General features: G+C 45.3%; 1 protein-coding gene across 1 annotated transcript; it reads left to right on the top strand.

Annotated features, from left to right (window-relative positions):
* The first annotated feature begins 1,709 nt into the window (after nt 1-1,709).
* Nucleotides 1,710-17,844, top strand: LOC122769651 (serine/threonine-protein kinase N2-like). The gene is made up of 20 exons (XM_044026360.1): nt 1,710-1,779; nt 1,913-2,105; nt 3,576-3,727; nt 3,823-4,033; nt 5,067-5,180; nt 5,590-5,699; nt 8,713-8,862; nt 9,714-9,789; nt 9,875-10,067; nt 11,826-11,978; nt 12,374-12,430; nt 12,517-12,574; nt 12,661-12,752; nt 14,202-14,378; nt 14,445-14,507; nt 14,585-14,661; nt 14,769-14,911; nt 16,445-16,552; nt 17,135-17,215; nt 17,302-17,844. The coding sequence occupies exons 1-20, from the start codon at nt 1,777-1,779 to the stop codon at nt 17,503-17,505; spliced, it is 2,415 nt and encodes an 804-aa protein (XP_043882295.1). The 5' UTR covers nt 1,710-1,776; the 3' UTR covers nt 17,506-17,844.
* The last annotated feature ends 723 nt before the right edge of the window (nt 17,845-18,567 follow it).

Here is an 18,567-nt window from a genome sequence, read left to right as displayed (position 1 = left end):
TACAGTAAATGAACGGAAACACAAATCTAAACTATTTTCTATAGTGAGTCTAAACACTTCACCCAGAAAATATAGTTGTTGGTTTTTTACTAATGTCCAGAGATAAATGTGTTATTTGATCATCAGACAGTGGATCTGAGATACACGTCTCATTCCGTCAAAGTGACGGAAAAAGTCCTACACTGTGTTTGTGTCAATTAGAACAAGTTTTATGAGCAGTTTTTTTCAGATCTTTGACTCATAAACCTTGACTGAAACACAGTAAAACACAGTAAACACAGTATTTAATTTGAAGGAAGTGACTTTGACGTTTCTTTTTTTTTTGATCCCAACTCCTGCTGTTGTTGTGTGAGTGAGACGTGTCTGATGATCGAATAACACATTTACTCTCTGGAAAGTAGTAACAATAAAACGGTAAAAGTTGCCCTTTAAAAAAAGACAAAAACAATCCAGCTTTTGAAATTTGACTCTACCTCAGCCAATCAGCATCACTTATGCGCTTGTCTCGTGTCCCCTCGGTTTAGAGGTTTCCAGGTCTAGTTGGTCTGATGAAAACAGCATCAGGAACGGTAACAGCGTTATCATGATTGAAACAGTAATTCATGAGATTACTCGTTACTGAAAAAAGTAACGCCGTTTATTCCCATCACTGGTCGGACACAAGAATCAAAGCCAACAACGTCCAACTGTAGATCAATCTACTTATTTCATATTTCTTTAAATATCTATTTATTTTGCCATTTGTGTCACCAATAAACACTGTGTGTGTGTGCACTGCAGTGTGCCTAAATGAAAATGAATGTTTAAAGTAAATAAATAAGTGAATAATTGATTTGTTTTCTGGAAAGAAATAAACAATATTTTAACCTCAAACAAGTTTTAGATTCATTCATTTATTTTCCATGAAAGCTGGAGCTGCTTCTGTGTGGATGAGACCTCACATTAGGGAACTTCCTGAGAGGATTAATAAAGTTTTTATCTCATCTGATCTAATCTAATCTGTTCTAATCTCCACCTTCTGCATAAACATGTATGTTGACTTGTGTCCATGTTTGTCTTAAGTGTCTCTTCAGATTAACAGACTGGTCGCTCTCTGCCTCGTCCCAAAGACGCAAGGCAGGATTTTTGGCCAGTGACAGCACGGGGACATGTGGTCACGCAGCGGCCAATGCTGAGCCCTGAGCAGGCAATCAGTGCTGTCAGAGCAGCAGCAGCAGCAGCAGCAGCAGCAGCAGCAGCAGCTCTGGCACTGGAGAGGAAGTGTGTCTGCAGAGAGAAACCCCCTTTAAAGAGACACAGAGAGGAGGAGGAGGAGGAGGAGGAGGACGGATTTGCTTACAGAGGAGGACGAGGATGCAGCGTGAAGGAGATGTTGCAGAGGAGAGAGGCTGCAGGGAGGCAAACAGAGCAGCAGCAGCAGCGTCTGTGTCGTCCAGGTCTCAGGATGTAGCAGCTGACAGAGACAAGAGAGGAGAGACGTCAGCGTGAGTGAGTGTCAGAGGACGCAGCAGGACACCAGAGGACTTGTTGTGTTGTCAAGGATAGTGAAGGTGGAGAGGCGTTACCTGAGAAGCCCCTCCTCCACCTCCTCCTCCTCCACAGGGAATGACAGATTAGTCCTTATTCAGCACAGAGCCACAGCATCACTGTGAGGTGAGTGAAGTGCACAGTCATACTCACTCACTCACACCCTCACTCACTCACTCACTCACTCACTCACTCCCTCCCTCCCTCCACATGGGGCTGAAGTGTCACTGGTGATCTCCTCTGCTCGTCATGGTAAACTGTGTGCTGCTGTTGTTGTTGTGTGTGTGTGTAGTTTAGTGGTGAGTGTGTGTGTGTCACATGAGCTGTCAGGTAACAGAAGTGTGATGATGATGATGATGATGATGATGATGATGTCGTTATCCAGGATCAGATGTTGTCCACAGCTCAGCAGATGCTGCAGGACAGTCGCTCCAAGATCGAGCTGATCCGACTGCAGATTATCAAAGTGGCTCAGGCTGGAGGCGGCAGCAGCAGCAGCAGCAGCAGCAGCAGCAGCAGCAGCAGCAGCGGTGGTGATGGAGATGGAGGTGGAGACAACAACAGCTCCACTAACAGAGGTCAGACCCCCGTGTCCTCACGTCTTCCTCATATTTACTTATTTAAAGCTGCAGTACGCAGACAGGAGGATTGTTTCTGATGAAGAAGTCAATTCTCCTAAATAAACTAACTCTAAGAGTATAAATGACCCTTTAAGTGATGTTTAATACAACAATCAATGGCCAGAAACTCAGATACATTTGACCTGACTGAGGGAGCGTTGTGTGGATACAGCAGCAGAGCAGGGGGCCGAAAACCTCATCATCTTTTCTTCTAATTTAAGAGACGTGTTGTTTTAAAGAAAGTAACACAGACTGTCACTACAGTGTTTTCATTAGATATCATCACGTGTCGCAGGATCACAGAATCGTGCATCATGACTTAGCCTGTGATTCACAGAGGTTGTTGTTTTAAAGACACAGTGTAACAGCAGAAATATCTGTCCTCATAGTTCTGTTGTTTTCTTTAATCCACAGAGTGAAAGCACTCTGACAGCATTAATAATAGACAGCATTTAAATCTAAACTGCACCCAGACAATGTTGTTGTTCATTTAAACTCACGTGTGCAGCAGCAGCAGTAACAGCAGCAGCAGCAGTAACAGCAGCAGTAACAGCAGCAGCAGCAGCAGCAGTAGTAACAGCAGCAGCAGTAACAACAGTAACAGTAACAGCAGCAGCAGCAGCAGTAACAGCAGCAGCAGCAGTAACAGCAGCAGTAACAGCAGCAGCAGTAACAGTAACAGCAGCAGTAAGCAGTAGCAGCAGCAGTAACAGCAGCAGCAGCAGTAACAGCAGCAGCAGTAACAGCAGCAGCAGCAGTTTCCTGTCCATGAGAGTGAGAGTGTAGGAAACAGGAGAGTGGCAGTAACTGGACACCTTGTTTCCTCGGCTCATGTTTCCTCTCCATGACTCCTGACCTCCTTTCCTCTCAGTGATTCTCTGTGACGTAGTGAAGTGGTGAAGTGGTGATGTTGAATTCACCGTGTGTCCAAGTTTCTGAGGAAAAAACGTCAGTGATGATGAACGAGGACGTGGATCGTGTTCACACACAGATTAGAGACCCATCAACACAAACCCAGTCACATGATGCTTTACATCATGTTTTTATTTGTGTCCAAGCAGCAGCAGCAGCAGCAGCAGCAGCAGCAGCAGCAGCAGCAGCAGCAGCAGCAGCAGCAGCAGTAGTAGCACAGTCAGTATTTATTTACACAACATTTCAACATAAACTGAACCCTTGTTTCTTCCTCTTCCTCAAAGTTTAACATAAATTACAACACAGCTCCATACAAAATAAATTGTGATTCATAACTGAACACAGCAGGCCATGCACTGCCCCAATCTTTCTTTGTCCTCATCCTCTCATCCTCTCATCTCCTCACTCTCCCCCACCTCTGAGGCAGAGATGACACAAAAAGCTCTCTGTACCTCTGTAAAAGATCTTGTTTTCTGTGACCTTCTTCTTCTTCTTCTTCTTCTTCTTCTTCTTCAGAGGTTCCTCCGGTGAGCATCAGTCCTGCTGGCGCTCGTCTGGCAGAGCTGCAGCACCACGTCCAGAGAGAGACGGACGCTCTGGTGTTGGCCAAAGATGTGGTCAAGCAGCTGGAGGGAATCTCCTCCCTGGACCAGAAGGCACTGACCGAGGTTAGTGGACTCCATCACCTTCATCATCTCAGGATGTTTATTTGTTATTTCATACAGATCCAGATCCACTTGTCTTTGTCACGTTTGACCTTCAGGCTCAGTCACGGGTGCTCGACTCCTCCCAGAAACTGGACCTCCTGCGCCTGTCGCTTGACAAACGTCTGAAAGACACGAGCCACACAGAGCCTCCACAGCAGCAGCAGCCAGCAGGGGGCGCCGACCCTTCAGAGGAACCCTTGACCTCCCAGATCAACAGACCTGAGTGTCCTTTGTCCACCTTCTCCATGAGACCTGCATCCTTAACTGGTAACAACACACACACACACACACAATAGAGAAAGTCAGTCTTGGTCTTTTCTTAGTTTTTGGTCCCTAGACTTTCAGGTCTCGTCCCCTGAATGTCTTGGTCGTATCTTGGTCTCAGTCCCTTGAAGACTTGACCTTTGTCTCTGTCCCTAAAAGACTTGGCTTGCTCTTAGTTCCTTAAAGTCTTGGTCTTTGTCTCACTCACTCTCTCACACCAAAGCACATAGAGAAAACCAGTGATTTTAACATCTCACACACACACACACACACAGGAGCTGCTGGTCCTCTGCTGCCTCGTGTGGTCACAAGGTTAAGTCTAAGTCTGAGTTAAGTCTAAATTAAATATTTAGAATCCACAGAATCAGACATTTGAACTTAGTGATGGAGTCAGCAGTGGATCAACATCTCCTCTGTGTGTGTGTGTGTGTGTGTGTGTGTGTGTGTGTGTGTGATGTTAATATCAGTGATAGGGCCTATGGGCTTTGGTGTGGGAGAGTGAGTGGTTTATAAACTTCAGTTTCCTGTTGGAAAAGTGAGATAAAGACGTGAACGTAGTCTTAAGACATCTAAACTTAAGCTGTTGGAGATTTTATGAGATGAGTCTTTTGTGAAGAGGCTGGTTCTTAGCAGCAGGGGGCGCTCACAGCTCAGTCACAAACCACAAAACCAAATCATTTCACTGACAGCTTTTTACATTTTTAAATAATGGTGTGTTTAAATGTCATCAGACTAAATCACAGATCTCTGCAGGACATTTTCAGGAAATACAGATTCAAACCTTTGCCTCATAATGTCACTGGTGTGTGGTGATGTTGTGCCATATGCAGACCTCTGGATAATCACGTGTAATCTGGACAGTTAAGCTGTAAACCAGTATCTCCCTGCACCAGCTCTTTGATGATGTAACAAACCCTGGAGTTGCTCTGTTGGCAGCGAGTGATTTAAAAAACACTTGGGAAATGAAAGAATATCACACACACACACACACACACACACACAGATTCAAATTGTGAGGTGTATTTTTTTGTTAAAGGTAAACTTGAAGTCCGGCTTCTGGGATGTGAGGACTTACTGTCAGACATAGCGCAGGACAAATGTCCAACAAAGGACAGTCCACCAGCTGCTCACAGGACAGATGGACATCAAGGTGAGTGACATGTTTTTTTTAATCTTTTGAAGAGTTTTAGTTTTAGTAGTCACATGGTTTGCTAATGAAGACACAGAGGGATTCATGTTATTGGTCACACATGTGTGTTACATACATGTGACATGTGAAAAGAATCACATCATAAAATCTACGTCACATGTTCACGTCTTTATCTCACTGTTACACTGAAGTTTGTAAACCACTCACTCTCCCACACCAAAGTCCAGAGAGTCAATCAGTGATGTTAACATCACACACACACAGACATGGGATCGTAGACTTCAGTTGACTTAGATTTTATGTATAATCTTGTACAAACACACAAACACAAGAACCAGACCTGTGTGACAAACTTCCATCACTCCCTGGTGTTTGTCCAGTCTCATGTTGTTGTGTCTCTTGCTGACAGCAGAGGTCGCTGCTGTCCTCAGGCTGGACGGCAGGCCGGTGGGCCGGACTCGGTGGGCAGCGGTCAGCAGACAGAGCTGGGACCAGGTGTTCTTTATTCAGCTGGAGCGGGTGAGTCCACTCACCTGGTCGGTCAGAGATTACAGTTCACATTCACACAGTCTGATCTTTCAGCAGGAGACAGGATTCATCATGACTCTCTCAACCTCATGATGTTCTGAAATGATTCAGTTTGAAGGATTTCTTTGTTTTATGGAGCAAAGAAACCAGAACATATTCACATTTCACATTTAAGAAGCTGAAAGATTGAAGAACTTAAACTGATCTAATCGATTATCAAAATAGTTGACAATAGAGCTGCAACGAACAATTATTTTCATTATCGATTAATCTGTCGAATAAAAACAGTGTTTGTCAAACCTGGAAATGATGATCTTCTCAAATGTTTCCGTTTAAATTGAATTCTTTGTTTTATGGAACATTCATTTAAGTTAAATCACACACACACACACACACACAACAACAACTACTATTACTATTATTACTTTTGTTATTATAGTAGTAATAATAATGATTATTATTATTATTATTATTATTATTATTATCATTGTGTACAGTCCAACAAACTCACATGGTTTAGCAGCGATGATGCTAATTAGCCGCGTAGCTAACAGCTATTTTATCGGAATATTTAACATGGCGCCGTTTTAATGACGTCAGCGACTCCGCGGCGGCCACAGTGACTGTTCATCCCAATTTATCTACCGCAAGATAATATTTGTATAATATGAGTTATAATAATATTAGTGTTCTACTTTCATCAGTGTAGTCACACGAGCGGCCTGCTAGCATGCTAATGTCGCTCTGCCACAGTAAACAGAGCAAACTTCCGCCTCTGCACGTAAATCTCTACTCGGAACTGCACCACTAGGCGGCGCTATTCTACCGTTACACAGAGAAGAGCAGCAGTTGTGTTGTCCTGTGATGACTTTGTGTTTGTGTTTCTTTAATGTCTTTGAAGACATCACAGTCCTGTAAAGGTACATTAAGCTCAGAAGAATCAGTTTCACACTCACACTTCAATCCTCTGCTGTAAATCCTCCAAATATTCAACATGGAGCAAAACAAGTGCCGTCCAAACTTCTGGGTGAGGAAGAGGAAGACGTGGACGCTCCCCACCGACGTCACTGATGATCCACAGGAGCCCCAAGGGCTGCAGAGAATCCTCAGGACCAGGATTATGAGGAAACCGGCCGCTCTGAACACGCCTGTGGACACAGAGACAGAGTTAATGGAGTCCCTGCAGCAGCAGAACATCGGAGCTGAGAAGACAGATAAAAAGAACGACGAGAAGATGACTGGGACCAAACCGAACACAGTCAAGAACTGGATCCACATGAAAATCACCAAGAGGAGATCACCTCCAGCAGAACCAGAACCTGCAGCACCTGATGAACCAGAGAACCAGACAGTGCTGACCACAGAGGAGAGCCCACCTCCACCTCATCAGGACATCATCTCTCAGAGCCCTGAGTCAGCTGAGCAGAAGCTCCAAGAACTGGAGAAACGTGTCAGTGCTGAGCGGCAGAAGACAAAGAAGGAGACCTCCAGACTGACCGCTGCGCTGGCCCAGGCCCTTCTGGAGGAGTCCAGACGTCAGTGGGAGCAGGAGAAGTCCAGGCTTCTGGAGGAGCACCAGCGAGAGACCTCAGAGCTGAAGGCTGCTCTGCTCCTCATGGAGAAGGAGAGACTGGAGAGAGACGACCAGTCTTCAGGACTATGGGGAGCTGAGCAGGACACTGCTGCAGGCCGAGGACAAGGAGAAGATGAGGACAAGAGAGGACGTGATGGAGGAGAAGATGAGGACAAGAGAGGACGTGACGGAGGAGAAGATGAAGACAAGAGAGGAGGACGGAGGAGAAGATGAAGACAAGAGAGGATGTGATGGAGGAGAAGATGAGGACAAGAGAGGACGGACGGAGGAGAAGATGAAGACAAGAGAGGATGTGATGGAGGAGAAGATGAGGACACAAAAGATGTGACGGAGGAGATGAGGACACGAGAGGATGTGACGGAGGAGAAGATGAGGACACGAGAAGATGTGACGGAGGAGATGAGGACACGAGAGGACGGACGGAGGAGATGAGGACACGAGAGGATGTGACGGAGGAGAAGATGAGGACACGAGAGGATGTGACGGAGGAGAAGATGAGGACACAAGAAGACATGATGGAGATCACGTGTGAAGAACAAGAATGTGGAGTCAGCTGAAGAAGAAGAGGAATGAACGGTGTCATTATTTCATTTATTCCTGATATAAAAACGTTAGTTAAAGTTCAGTCTAATGATTCTTCATTTTCATTCTGTTGTTGTTACATCTGATAAAAATAAACACAATTATTTCACATTTTACTCATTTGTTTTATTATTTAGCAGAAATTACAGAGGGCAACTTTTTCCTTTACTGGTATAAAATGTGAAGTCAATAAATAAATATTAGAAAGATATAAAAAAAAACTTCTAAAAACTGACATAAACGTTATAATTAGAAGAAAAAGTATAATGAAAATCTAACAGGCTATAAGACACATGAATATAAGTATAAATCTAATATCATATATAAGTGTATACAATGCATATTTGTATTTTATTAAAAATACAAGTTCAGTCTTATTTCTTCTTCATTTTGGTTCCGTTGCATCTGAATAAATCCAACCATTTACAATCCAAAACATTATTATATTATTATTTTTAAAACAGGCTATAAGACACATAAAAACTGATTTATATCAAAATATCATAAATACTGTATCTAAAATGCATGTTTCTTGTGAGATTCTAGTTTTTGAATGAACATTAATATTGTAAAACGTGAATGAATGAAACATTACAGGTTGTAGTTGTGTGTGCTACCAGCAGGTGTCGCCCTCACACCTGCACAAACATTCAGCTCAGATTTTATTATAACATTATTATAACAGTGGTTTCCATGGCAACAGGACACTAATCACAGAGAGTGACATATGGGAATATTATTAAACACTGAATATGAAGAGTTAAATGGTTGCAGTGTGTATTATGGGATGGGAGGACGACCTTTCCTTCTGATTTTGTCTCTGGACAGTCTCGAGAGCTGGAGGTGGGAGTCTTCTGGAGGGACAGGAGAGAGATGTGTGCCGTCAAGTTCCTGCGACTGGAAGAGATGATGGACAAACAGAACCAGAACCAGAACCTGGGTCTGAGTCTGGAGCCACAGGGTCTCCTCTATGCCAAGGTACGCTGAACCAGACTCAGAAAATCTACGTCAGTTTAAGTCTTAAAGAAACAAAAGTTTGTGAAGAGGACCAGAGAAAACCAAGACCAAGAAAAAAAGTCTGGTCTTGGTCTCAGCCCCTAAAGGTCTTGGTCTTGTCTTTGACAAGACAGATCAGAGAGGACTCAGACGCAGAGGCCTTTTAATTGTCTTTATTGGCACTCGTAAACAACACAAGGCAGATCCTCTTTACTGAGGGAAGACAAAGTGTGGCTATGAAAAACTACAACCAATGGAGAGAGCAACGCTCTTCAAAAGAAACTAAATATCACTCTGAAGAGGAAACAAACTCAGACTATGTTTATCATGTTAAACTTAAACAGAAAACTCTCCAAACTAAACTAACTTTAACTAACTAAGAACGAGGTCAAAAACAAAACGCAATCTAAATGATTGGATCTACTCAGTCTAACTAATAAAAGGTAAGTCACAATCCTAGTGATCGGAGTGTGAACATTTACAAACAGAAATCTCTCCCAAGGAGGAAAACAAAATCTTAACTAAAGTCTTAACTAAAGCATCAGCAGACAGGCTAGGATAAGAAAACTTACAAAAGAAAGCGTGTGGAGTCTGTGGCTGTGGGAGGAGCTCTGGTGATCAGGCGTGGACGAAAACACACTGGCACTGAAACAGAGAGTTTTTAAAGTCCACATGGCTTAATTGTCAGCAGGTGTGTGTAATCAGGACAGAGGAGGGGGCGGGGCAAACTGCCAGAGTGACAGTCTTTTTATTGACCTAAATCTAATCTGATGTAATCTGAACATGGACTCAGATTAAAGATGAAACACCGTTGTCTCCTCTGGGTTCCACAGCTTGGGTTTGTTGACGCGGTGGTGGAGCGTCAGCCCAAACTGAGACGTCAGCGCTGCATCTTCACTAAAGAACGAGGTACGATCAGCTGATCTGCGTCACTGTCAGTGTGTGTGTGACTGCAGTGTGTGTTTGTGTGTGTGTGTGTGTGTGTGTGTCACAGGGAAGAACTTCCTCAGAGCTGCTCAGATGAACATGAACTTTGCCACCTGGGGTCACCTGATGATGAACATCCTCCCTCGCTACACCTCCTTCACCACGTTCAGCTCCACCCTGTGCACGACCCCCGACCTTTCCACCAACAACACACAGCGAGCCACGGACAAGGAGTCGCACATCGCCACTGCACTGCCAAGGTCAGAGGTCACCTGACCTTCTGACCTCCAGAAAAACACAAGATCACTGATTTTAACATCACAGCTGAGGTTTGGTGTGTGTGTGTGGTGTGTGTGTGTGTGTGTGATGTTAAAATCAGTGATTTTTCTCTGAGTGTGTGTGTGTGTGTGTGTGTGTGTGATGGTTGAGTGTGTGTGTGTGTGTGTGTGTGTGTGTGTGTGTGATGTTAAAATCAGTGATTTTCTCTTTGAGGTTTGTGTGTGTGTGTGTGTGTGTGTGTGTGTGTGTGATGTTAAAATCAGTGATTTTCTCTTTGTGTGTGTGTGTGTGTGTGTGTGTGATGTTAAAATCAGTGATTTCTCTGTGTGTGTGTGTGTGTGATGTTAAAATCAGTGATTTTCTCTTGTGTGTGTGTGTGTGTGTGTGTGTGTGTGTGTGTGTGTGTGTGTGTGTGTGTGTGTGTGTGATGTTAAAATCAGTGATTTTCTCTGAGGTGTGTGTGTGTGTGTGTGATGTTAAATCAGTGATTATCTCTTTGAGGTTTGGTGTGTGTGTGATGTGTGAGGTGTGTGTGTGTGTGTGTGATGTTAAATCAGTGATTTTCTCTCTGAGGTTTGTGTGTGTGTGTGTGTGTGTGTGTGTGTGTGTGTGTGTGTGTGTGATGTTAAAATCAGTGATTTTCTCTCTGAGTGTGTGTGTGTGTGTGTGTGTGTGTGTGTGTGTGATGTTAAAATCAGTGATTTTCTCTGAGGTTTGGTGTGTGTGTGTGTGTGTGTGTGTGATGTTAAAATCAGATTTCTCTCTGAGGGGTGTGTGTGTGTGTGTGTGATGTTAAAATCAGTGATTATCTCTTTGAGGTTTTGTGTGTGTGTGTGTGTGATGTTAAAATCAGTGATTTTCTCTGAGGTTTGGTGTGTGTGTGTGTGTGTGTGTGTGATGTTAAAATCAGTGTGTGTGTGATGTTAAAATCAGATTATCTCTTTGAGGTTTGGTGTGTGTGTGTTGTGTGTGTGTGTGTGTGTGATGTTAAAATCTCTCTCTGTTTTGTGTGTGTGTGTGTGTGTGATGTTCAGTGATTATCTCTTTGAGGTGTTGTGTGTGTGTGTGTGTGTGATGTTAAAATCAGTGATTTTCTCTCTGTGTGTGTGTGTGTGTGTGATGTTAAAATCAGTGTCTCTGAGTGTGTGTGTGTGTGTGTGTGTGTGTGTGTGTGTGATGTTAAAATCAGTGATTATCTCTTTGAGGTTTGTGTGTGTGTGTGTGTGATGTTAAAATCAGTGATTATCTCTTTGAGGTTTGTGTGTGTGTGTGATGTTAAAATCAGTGATTATCTCTTTGAGGTTTTGTGTGTGTGTGTGTGATGTTAAAATCAGTGATTATCTCTTTGAGGTTTGGTGTGTGTGTGTGATGTTAAATCAGTGATTATTGAGGTTTGTGTGTGTGTGTGTGTGTGTGTGATGTTAAAATCAGTGATTTTCTCTCTGAGGTGTGTGTGTGTGTGTGTGTGTGTGTGTGTGTGTGTGTGTGTGTGTGTGTGTGTGTGTGTGATGTTAAAATCAGTGATTTTCTCTCTGAGGTGTGTGTGTGTGTGTGTGTGTGTGTGATGTTAAAATCAGTGATTTTCTCTCTGAGGTTTGGTGCAGGATGTTACTCACCTCATGACCCCACAGATTGTTGTTATGACCTTCTCGAGGGGCCTGACCCTCAGTTTGAGAACCAGTGGCGTAGAGTGCTATATTTACAGCATGAATATATGATTGTGTCTGAACATACGGCAGTGACACGCCCGTCATCAGACTCACTGACATCACTGAGGAACAGGCTCCGCCCACCAGCCTCACCGACAGAGACGAGCCGCCACCCACCATCATGGTGACAGATGACATGCCCTCCTCTGTGCCTGCACTGCTGCAACAACAACAACAACAACAACAACAACAGCAACAACAACAACAACAACAACATCAGCAGCAGCAGCAACAACAACAACAACAACAACAACAACAACAACAACAACAACAACAACAGGTCAGAGAGGATGAATAAATCCTGCTTTTCTGTGTTTAAACACAAACTAATGAGGCTGAATAACTGTTTTATGAATGATTTTATATTCCATCATTTTACAAGGTTAAAACTAACTTTGCTTTACTTGTATTTTCATATTTTAGATATAAACACTTCAATTAAAAAATAATCTCTAAACGGTTTCAGATTACAGAATAAAACCATCATTATTATCTGTTAATACTGTTTCTCATGAATCCAGAAAACGTCTCAAGGTCTATTGAATTGAATTGAATTGAATTGAATGATGTTTCCTCTGTTTTCAGTCGTCCATAAACACAGAGAGAAGTGAAGATCAGTCGGTTTCTGCGCTCAAGTAAATTTACACACAGAAATATTAACATGTGATTTTGTTCAAGTGGAAATAAAAGCTTTCATTTTCTTTGTTGTGTTTTTCATCAGGACGCACGTGGAAGATTTCAAATACATCTCAGTTCTGGGCAGAGGTCACTTTGGGAAGGTAACTTACTGTCATTAAGAGCCTCCTCCTCCTCCTCCTCCTCCTCCTCCTCCTCATGGTCAGCTGGGACTCTTTTCTCCGTCCAGGTCCTGCTGGCCGAGTTTAAGAAGACGGGGAAACTTTACGCCATCAAGGCTTTGAAGAAACGAGACATCGTGACCCGTGATGAAGTGGACAGGTGTGTGTGGGTCAGTTCATTCAGACTCAAATTAACACTGCACCTGCACACAGGGGGACCAGGGAGACCAGGGGGACCAGGGAGACCAGGGGAGACCAGGGGAGACCAGGGAGACCAGGGAGACCCCAGGGAGACCAGGGGACCAGGGAGACCAGGGGACCAGACCAGGGGAGACCAGGGGGGACCAGCAAGACCAAGGAGACCAGCGTGACCAGGGGAGGGGGGACCAGGGGACCAGGGAGACCAGGGGGACCAGGGGACCAGGGAGACCAGGGAGACCAGGGGACCAGGACCAGACCAGGAGACCAGGAGACCAGGGGAGACCAGGGGACCAGGGAGACCAGGGGGACCCAGCAAGACCAAGGAGACCAGGGAGACCAGGGGACCAGGGAGACCAGGGAGACCAGGGACCAGGTGGACCAGGGGACAACAAGACCAAGGAGACAGCGTGACCAGCCCAGACCAGCGAGACCAGCGAGACCAGGGGGACCAGGGAGACCAGCAAGACCAGGAGACCAGGGACCAGGGGACCAGACCAGGGGACCAGCGAGACCAAGGAGACCAGCGACCAGGAGACCAGGGAGACCAGCCAGGCCAGCAAGACCAGCAAGACCAGCAAGACCAGCGAGACCAGCTAGACCAGGGGGACCAGGGAGACCAGCAAGACCAGGTGGACCAGGGGACCAAGGAGACCAGGGGACCAGGAGACCAGGGGAGACCAGGAGACCAGGGAGCAGGAGACCAGGGAGACCAGCAGAGACCAGCAAGACCAGGGGGACCAGGGAGACCAGCAAGACCAGGAGACCAGCGAGACCAAGACCAGCGAGACCAGTAAGACCAGTAAGACCAGCAAGACCAGCAAGATCTGGGAGACCAGGGAGACTGACACAGCAGGAGACTCAGTGAAAACATCAGCAGAGACACAAGGAAAAACTGATTTTTCCTTGTGTCAAAAGACTCAGTTTGATAAAACCTACATCAGTTAAAGTCTACGTCTCACTGTGAGACAGACTTTTCCTTGTGTAAACTGAAGTTTGTAAAACACACACACACCAAACCTCAGAGAGAGAGAATCAGTGATTTTAGCTGCTGCTCCTCTGCTGCCTCGTGTGGTCACTCTGTGTCACTCAGGTCAATCTGAACGTTGGATTTCAAACAGTGAAGAGACAAAATCAGACATTTGAACTCAGTGATGGAGGCAGCAGTGTGTGTGTGTGTGTGTGTGTCTGTGATGTTAAAATCACTGCTTTTCTCTGTGGGCCTTGGTGTGGGAGAGTGAGTGGATTACAAGCTTGAGTGTAACAGTGAGATAAAGACGTGACGATGTTCTGAAGATGTCGTAGACTTAAACTGACTAATGTTCTTCAGAATGAGCTCAAACTTTACATGTATCAGTAAAACCAGATGAAAACAGTTCATCTGAGCGTTAATCTGAGCGTTAATCCACAGTCTCATGAGCGAGAAGAGGATCTTTGAGATGATCAACGCGTCCCGACACCCGTTCCTGGTCAACCTGCACGGCTGCTTCCAGACCAGCGACCACGTCTGCTTCGTCATGGAGTATTTACCAGGCGGTGACCTCATGATCCACATCCACAACCACGTGTTCAGCGAGGCCCAGACCAGGTCTGTACTCAGAGAGTCTCTCGGGTGACTCACCGTCTCCTCAGCTGTGTCTGCTGTTGTTCACAGGTTCTACTCGGCGTGCGTCGTGCTGGGATTAGAGTTCCTTCACCTGAATAAAATCATCTATCGGTGAGTGAGAGCACGCTCGACCACACTGAGACCATGTTTTTATCAGAGTCAAAGACACTGTCTCTGTCTGTCCTCAGAGACCTGAAGCTGGACAACCTGCTGATGGACGCAGACGGTTTTGTGAAGATCACAGACTTTGGACTTTGTAAAGAAGGTGATTGATTTGACTCTCACAGATAAAATCATGTGTTTGAAATGAGTCACTTGGACTCTGAAGAGGGACAAACGTGACGAGCCTCCATCTGGTCTTGGTTTTGACAGGAATGGGTTACGGGGATCGAACCTCGACCTTCTGCGGGACTCCAGAGTTTCTGGCCCCTGAGGTTCTGACCGATGACAACTACACCCGGGCTGTGGACTGGTGGGGGATGGGCGTCCTCATCTATGAGATGCTCGTGGGCGAAGTGAGGAACCGGATTTGATTTGATCCATTTAACAAAATACAGTTCAAATCTACGATGTATACGTCACATGATCACGTCCACTGTGAGACTGAAGTTTGTAAACCACTCACTCTCCCACACCAAAGTCACAGAAAATCAGTCTTGAATTATCTTGGTCCCAAGACCTTCAGGTCTCAGCCCCTGAAAGAATTGGTCTTATCTTGGTTTCAGTCCCTTAAAGCCTTTAAGTCTTTGTCTTGGTTTTGACCTTTGTCTTGGTCCCTAAAAGACTTGGTCTGTGCTTTGTGTTTGTCTTGGTCATGTTCTCAGCTCTTAAAGGTCTTGATCTTGTCTTGGTTCCTTAAAGTCTTAGTCTTGGTCTCAGCCCCTAACATTCTTGGTCTTGTATTGGACTTTCATGGGCAGAGACCAAGTCTTGGGAACAAGTCTTATCTTGGTCTCAGTCCCTTGAAGACTTTAAGTCTTGGTTTCGGCCTTTAAAGTGGACATATTATACCCTATTTCCCCCATTAAAATAGTTCCCTGGTGTCCTAATGAACATGTCAGTGACACGCTTTGGTCAAAACACCATCAGGATGAAGCATCATAGCAGTTCAATAACCCTGCTAAACCCGCCCCTTTCAGAACACTACCTTTATATGCAAATGAGACACAGGCAAACACACACCCACTTCTTCCAGGGGGTTTCTGATTTGTCCTCTTTACAGCGCTCACTCGCTCAGCTCCTGTTCCCTCCCCTCATTCCTCTCCCCCTCCCTCCACTAGTTCTCTGACAATATCAACATGACAGCGTGCGTCACAGGAAGAGACGTCCTACATAAGGATGGAGCCGAACACTGTCCAACTGTAAATCAGTTACAAACACTTAGGGACAGCACCACTGATCCACCGCTGATCGCTGCATAAACAGCTGCTGTATGTGACTGTATCAGTCTGAGTGTGTGCTCCGGTCATGGAGGACGTACTGAACAAATATGTTTAATTAGGACGTGTCAGAATGGTCAGTTATGACCTCTGTGTGACCTTTTCTTAACAATGTGTGTGTTTGTACGTCGCTGACTAAATACTGATGTGAAGTGGTGCGAACACACGAACACACGTTTGCTGACTTTATCATTGGCACATTAGCTTCATATATAAAATCCTCTGTAAAACACTGTGCTCCACTGTGCAGCCACCAACAGCACACTTGTCCCTCCGCGTTGACATAATAGCGCTCTTCCTCCCTCGCCTGCACTCTCGCAGGGACAAGGTGGAGCTAAGGTGGAGCTCTCCAAGTAAACTTACTGGTGGGGCGGTAACATTCGCTGAGTGTTTTATGGCCTATACTTACACTAAGGGGGACCACGAAAACATGACTGAGTATTCTTTTTCCACACTTTGGAGACTGGTAGGGCCTTCAGAGTCCCAAATATAAGGATTGAAATGGTTAAAAAGTGGATCTTGCATAATATGTCCCCTTTAACCTTCAGAATACCTGAATTATTACTCAAAGACCAGAGTGGACTCATGTTTGTCTTTCCTCCTGTGAAGTCTCCGTTTCCTGGCGACGACGAGGAGGAAGTGTTCGACAGCATCGTCAACGACGACGTGCAGTATCCTCCTGCACTTCCTCCTGATGCTGTCACCATCATCCAGAAGGTAACGACCTCTGACCTCTGTCTGTTCCCACAGGACACACTTTAAAACAGAAATCAGTGTCACTTTGTTAAACCACTCACTCTCCCACACCAAAGTCCACAGAGACAATCAGTGATTTTATCATCACAGCACACACACACACACACACACACACACAGCTGCTGCCTCTATCATTGATGTCAGTGACACAAAGTGACCACACGAGGCAGCAGAGCGGCAGCAGCTAAAATCACTGATTTTCTCTCTAGACTTTGGTGTGGGAGAGTGAGAGACCAAAACCAATACAAGACCAAGACTTTAATGGACCAAGAATGTTAGGGGCTGAGACAAAGACTTTTAGGGGCCAAAACCAAGACCAAGACTTTAAGGGACATAGACAAGATCAAGACCTTTAGAGGCCGAGCCTAAAACCAAGACTCTTAAGTGACTAAGAAAAGACCAAGACTGATGGTGTGGGAGGATGAGTGGTTTCCTGTCTAACAGTGAGACGCAGACGTGGATATAATCTGGTTTTCCTCGTCAGTCCGTCTTTATATTCACTCCCAGTTCCTTTAAACCTGATAATCGATGCCTCGTCTGTAGCTGCTGAAGAGAAATCCTCTGAAAAGACTCGGAGCTGGAGAACGAGACGCTAACGAGGTGAAAGGAGAGAAATTCTTTGAGGTGATTGTGGATTTATTTCTGTTGTTTTCTTCATCTTTTCATCGTCTCTGCGTGAAAAAGACGAAGTTTACTCCTCTGTCTCGTAGACGATCGACTGGGAAGCTCTGCTCGCCAAGAAAGTCACGCCGCCGTTTCTCCCGTCCATCGCAGAGCCCGTCGACGTCAGCAACTTTGACAGCGAGTTCACGTGTCTGAAGCCGATCCTGTCGCCGCCCTGCAAACCCTGCATTCTCTCCGCCCAACAGCAGGAGGCGTTCGCCGACTTTGACTTCTGTGCGCTGCACGGATGACACGACGGCGGCGGCGCCACCAGACTGAAACAGACGACTGTCGACAGGTAAACAAGCGTGACCAACCAACCAACCAACAACCCAACCAACCAACCAACCAACCAACCAACCAACCAACCAACCAACCAACCAACAAACAACATTTATTAACATTTATCGTTAGCACTGATTAACAAACCTTCAGATTACACTTTAGTGCTGGATCACGTCGTCATGTGGAGAAGGACAAATGTCTCCGGCCCGTGTCCCCGCCCTCGTCTTCACACAGGAAGCTGCGTATGAACCAGAGACAGAGGCAGAGACGAGGAGAGACAGAGAGAGAGAGAGACAGAGAGAGAGACAGATAGACAGACAGCGAGAGCAGAGAGAGGGAGAGACAGATAGTGACGAGGAGAGAGAGACAGGGAGAGACAGAGACGAGGAGAGACAGATAGTGGTGGAGGGAGAGAGAGAAAGAGAGAGAGAGAGAAAGAGAGAGAGAGAGAGAGAGACAGAGACAGAGACAGACAGAGACGGGAGAGACAGAGACGAGGAGAGACAGATAGTGACGTGGAGAGACAGAGAGAGAGAGACAGAGACGAGGAGAGACAGACAGAGACGAGGAGAGACTAAATGATAAAATAATCTGTTGATTATTTTGTTTCAGTTTAGTAAATCATTTTCACATTTAGAGGAAGTGAGTGGACACCAGTGCGATTGACAGCTGGTATCGTCCAATAGGAGCCCGGCTACAGGCCACGCCTCTGAACTTCATGTTTTCATAAACGGACACAGAACGAATCACGAACATCGAGTCAAAGATGACTTTTGTGACTTCCTCCTCAAAGTCTACGACCTGAAGGGCGGGGCCAGCAGGTGACACAGTTTCAGAGGGGAAACGGGGGATTGTGGGTAATTGTGCAGCTGATAAACAACGTGCTTCCAACTCTGTGTGAAAAACTCATCCCATCATAAACATTTAAACTGAAGTTTAGTGACGGAAACGACTTTGACAAACATGTTGATGAGGAAACGTGTGTTTGTTTGTTTGTTTGTTTGTTTGTTTGTTTGTTTGTTAGGAGC

The sequence above is a fragment of the Solea senegalensis genome, linkage group LG5 (assembly GCF_019176455.1).
Source record: "Solea senegalensis isolate Sse05_10M linkage group LG5, IFAPA_SoseM_1, whole genome shotgun sequence".
Classification (NCBI taxonomy): Eukaryota; Metazoa; Chordata; class Actinopteri; order Pleuronectiformes; family Soleidae; genus Solea; species Solea senegalensis.
This window is presented reverse-complemented; position numbering and strand designations above follow the sequence as displayed.

Bases quoted from the DNA above. Each gene is read 5' to 3' on its own strand.
- LOC122769651 (XM_044026360.1), top strand. The intron at 3,728-3,822 runs GTTAGTGGACTC...TTTGACCTTCAG, and splicing joins ACCAGAAGGCACTGACCGAG to GCTCAGTCACGGGTGCTCGA. The intron at 12,431-12,516 runs GTAAATTTACAC...GTTTTTCATCAG, and splicing joins CAGTCGGTTTCTGCGCTCAA to GACGCACGTGGAAGATTTCA.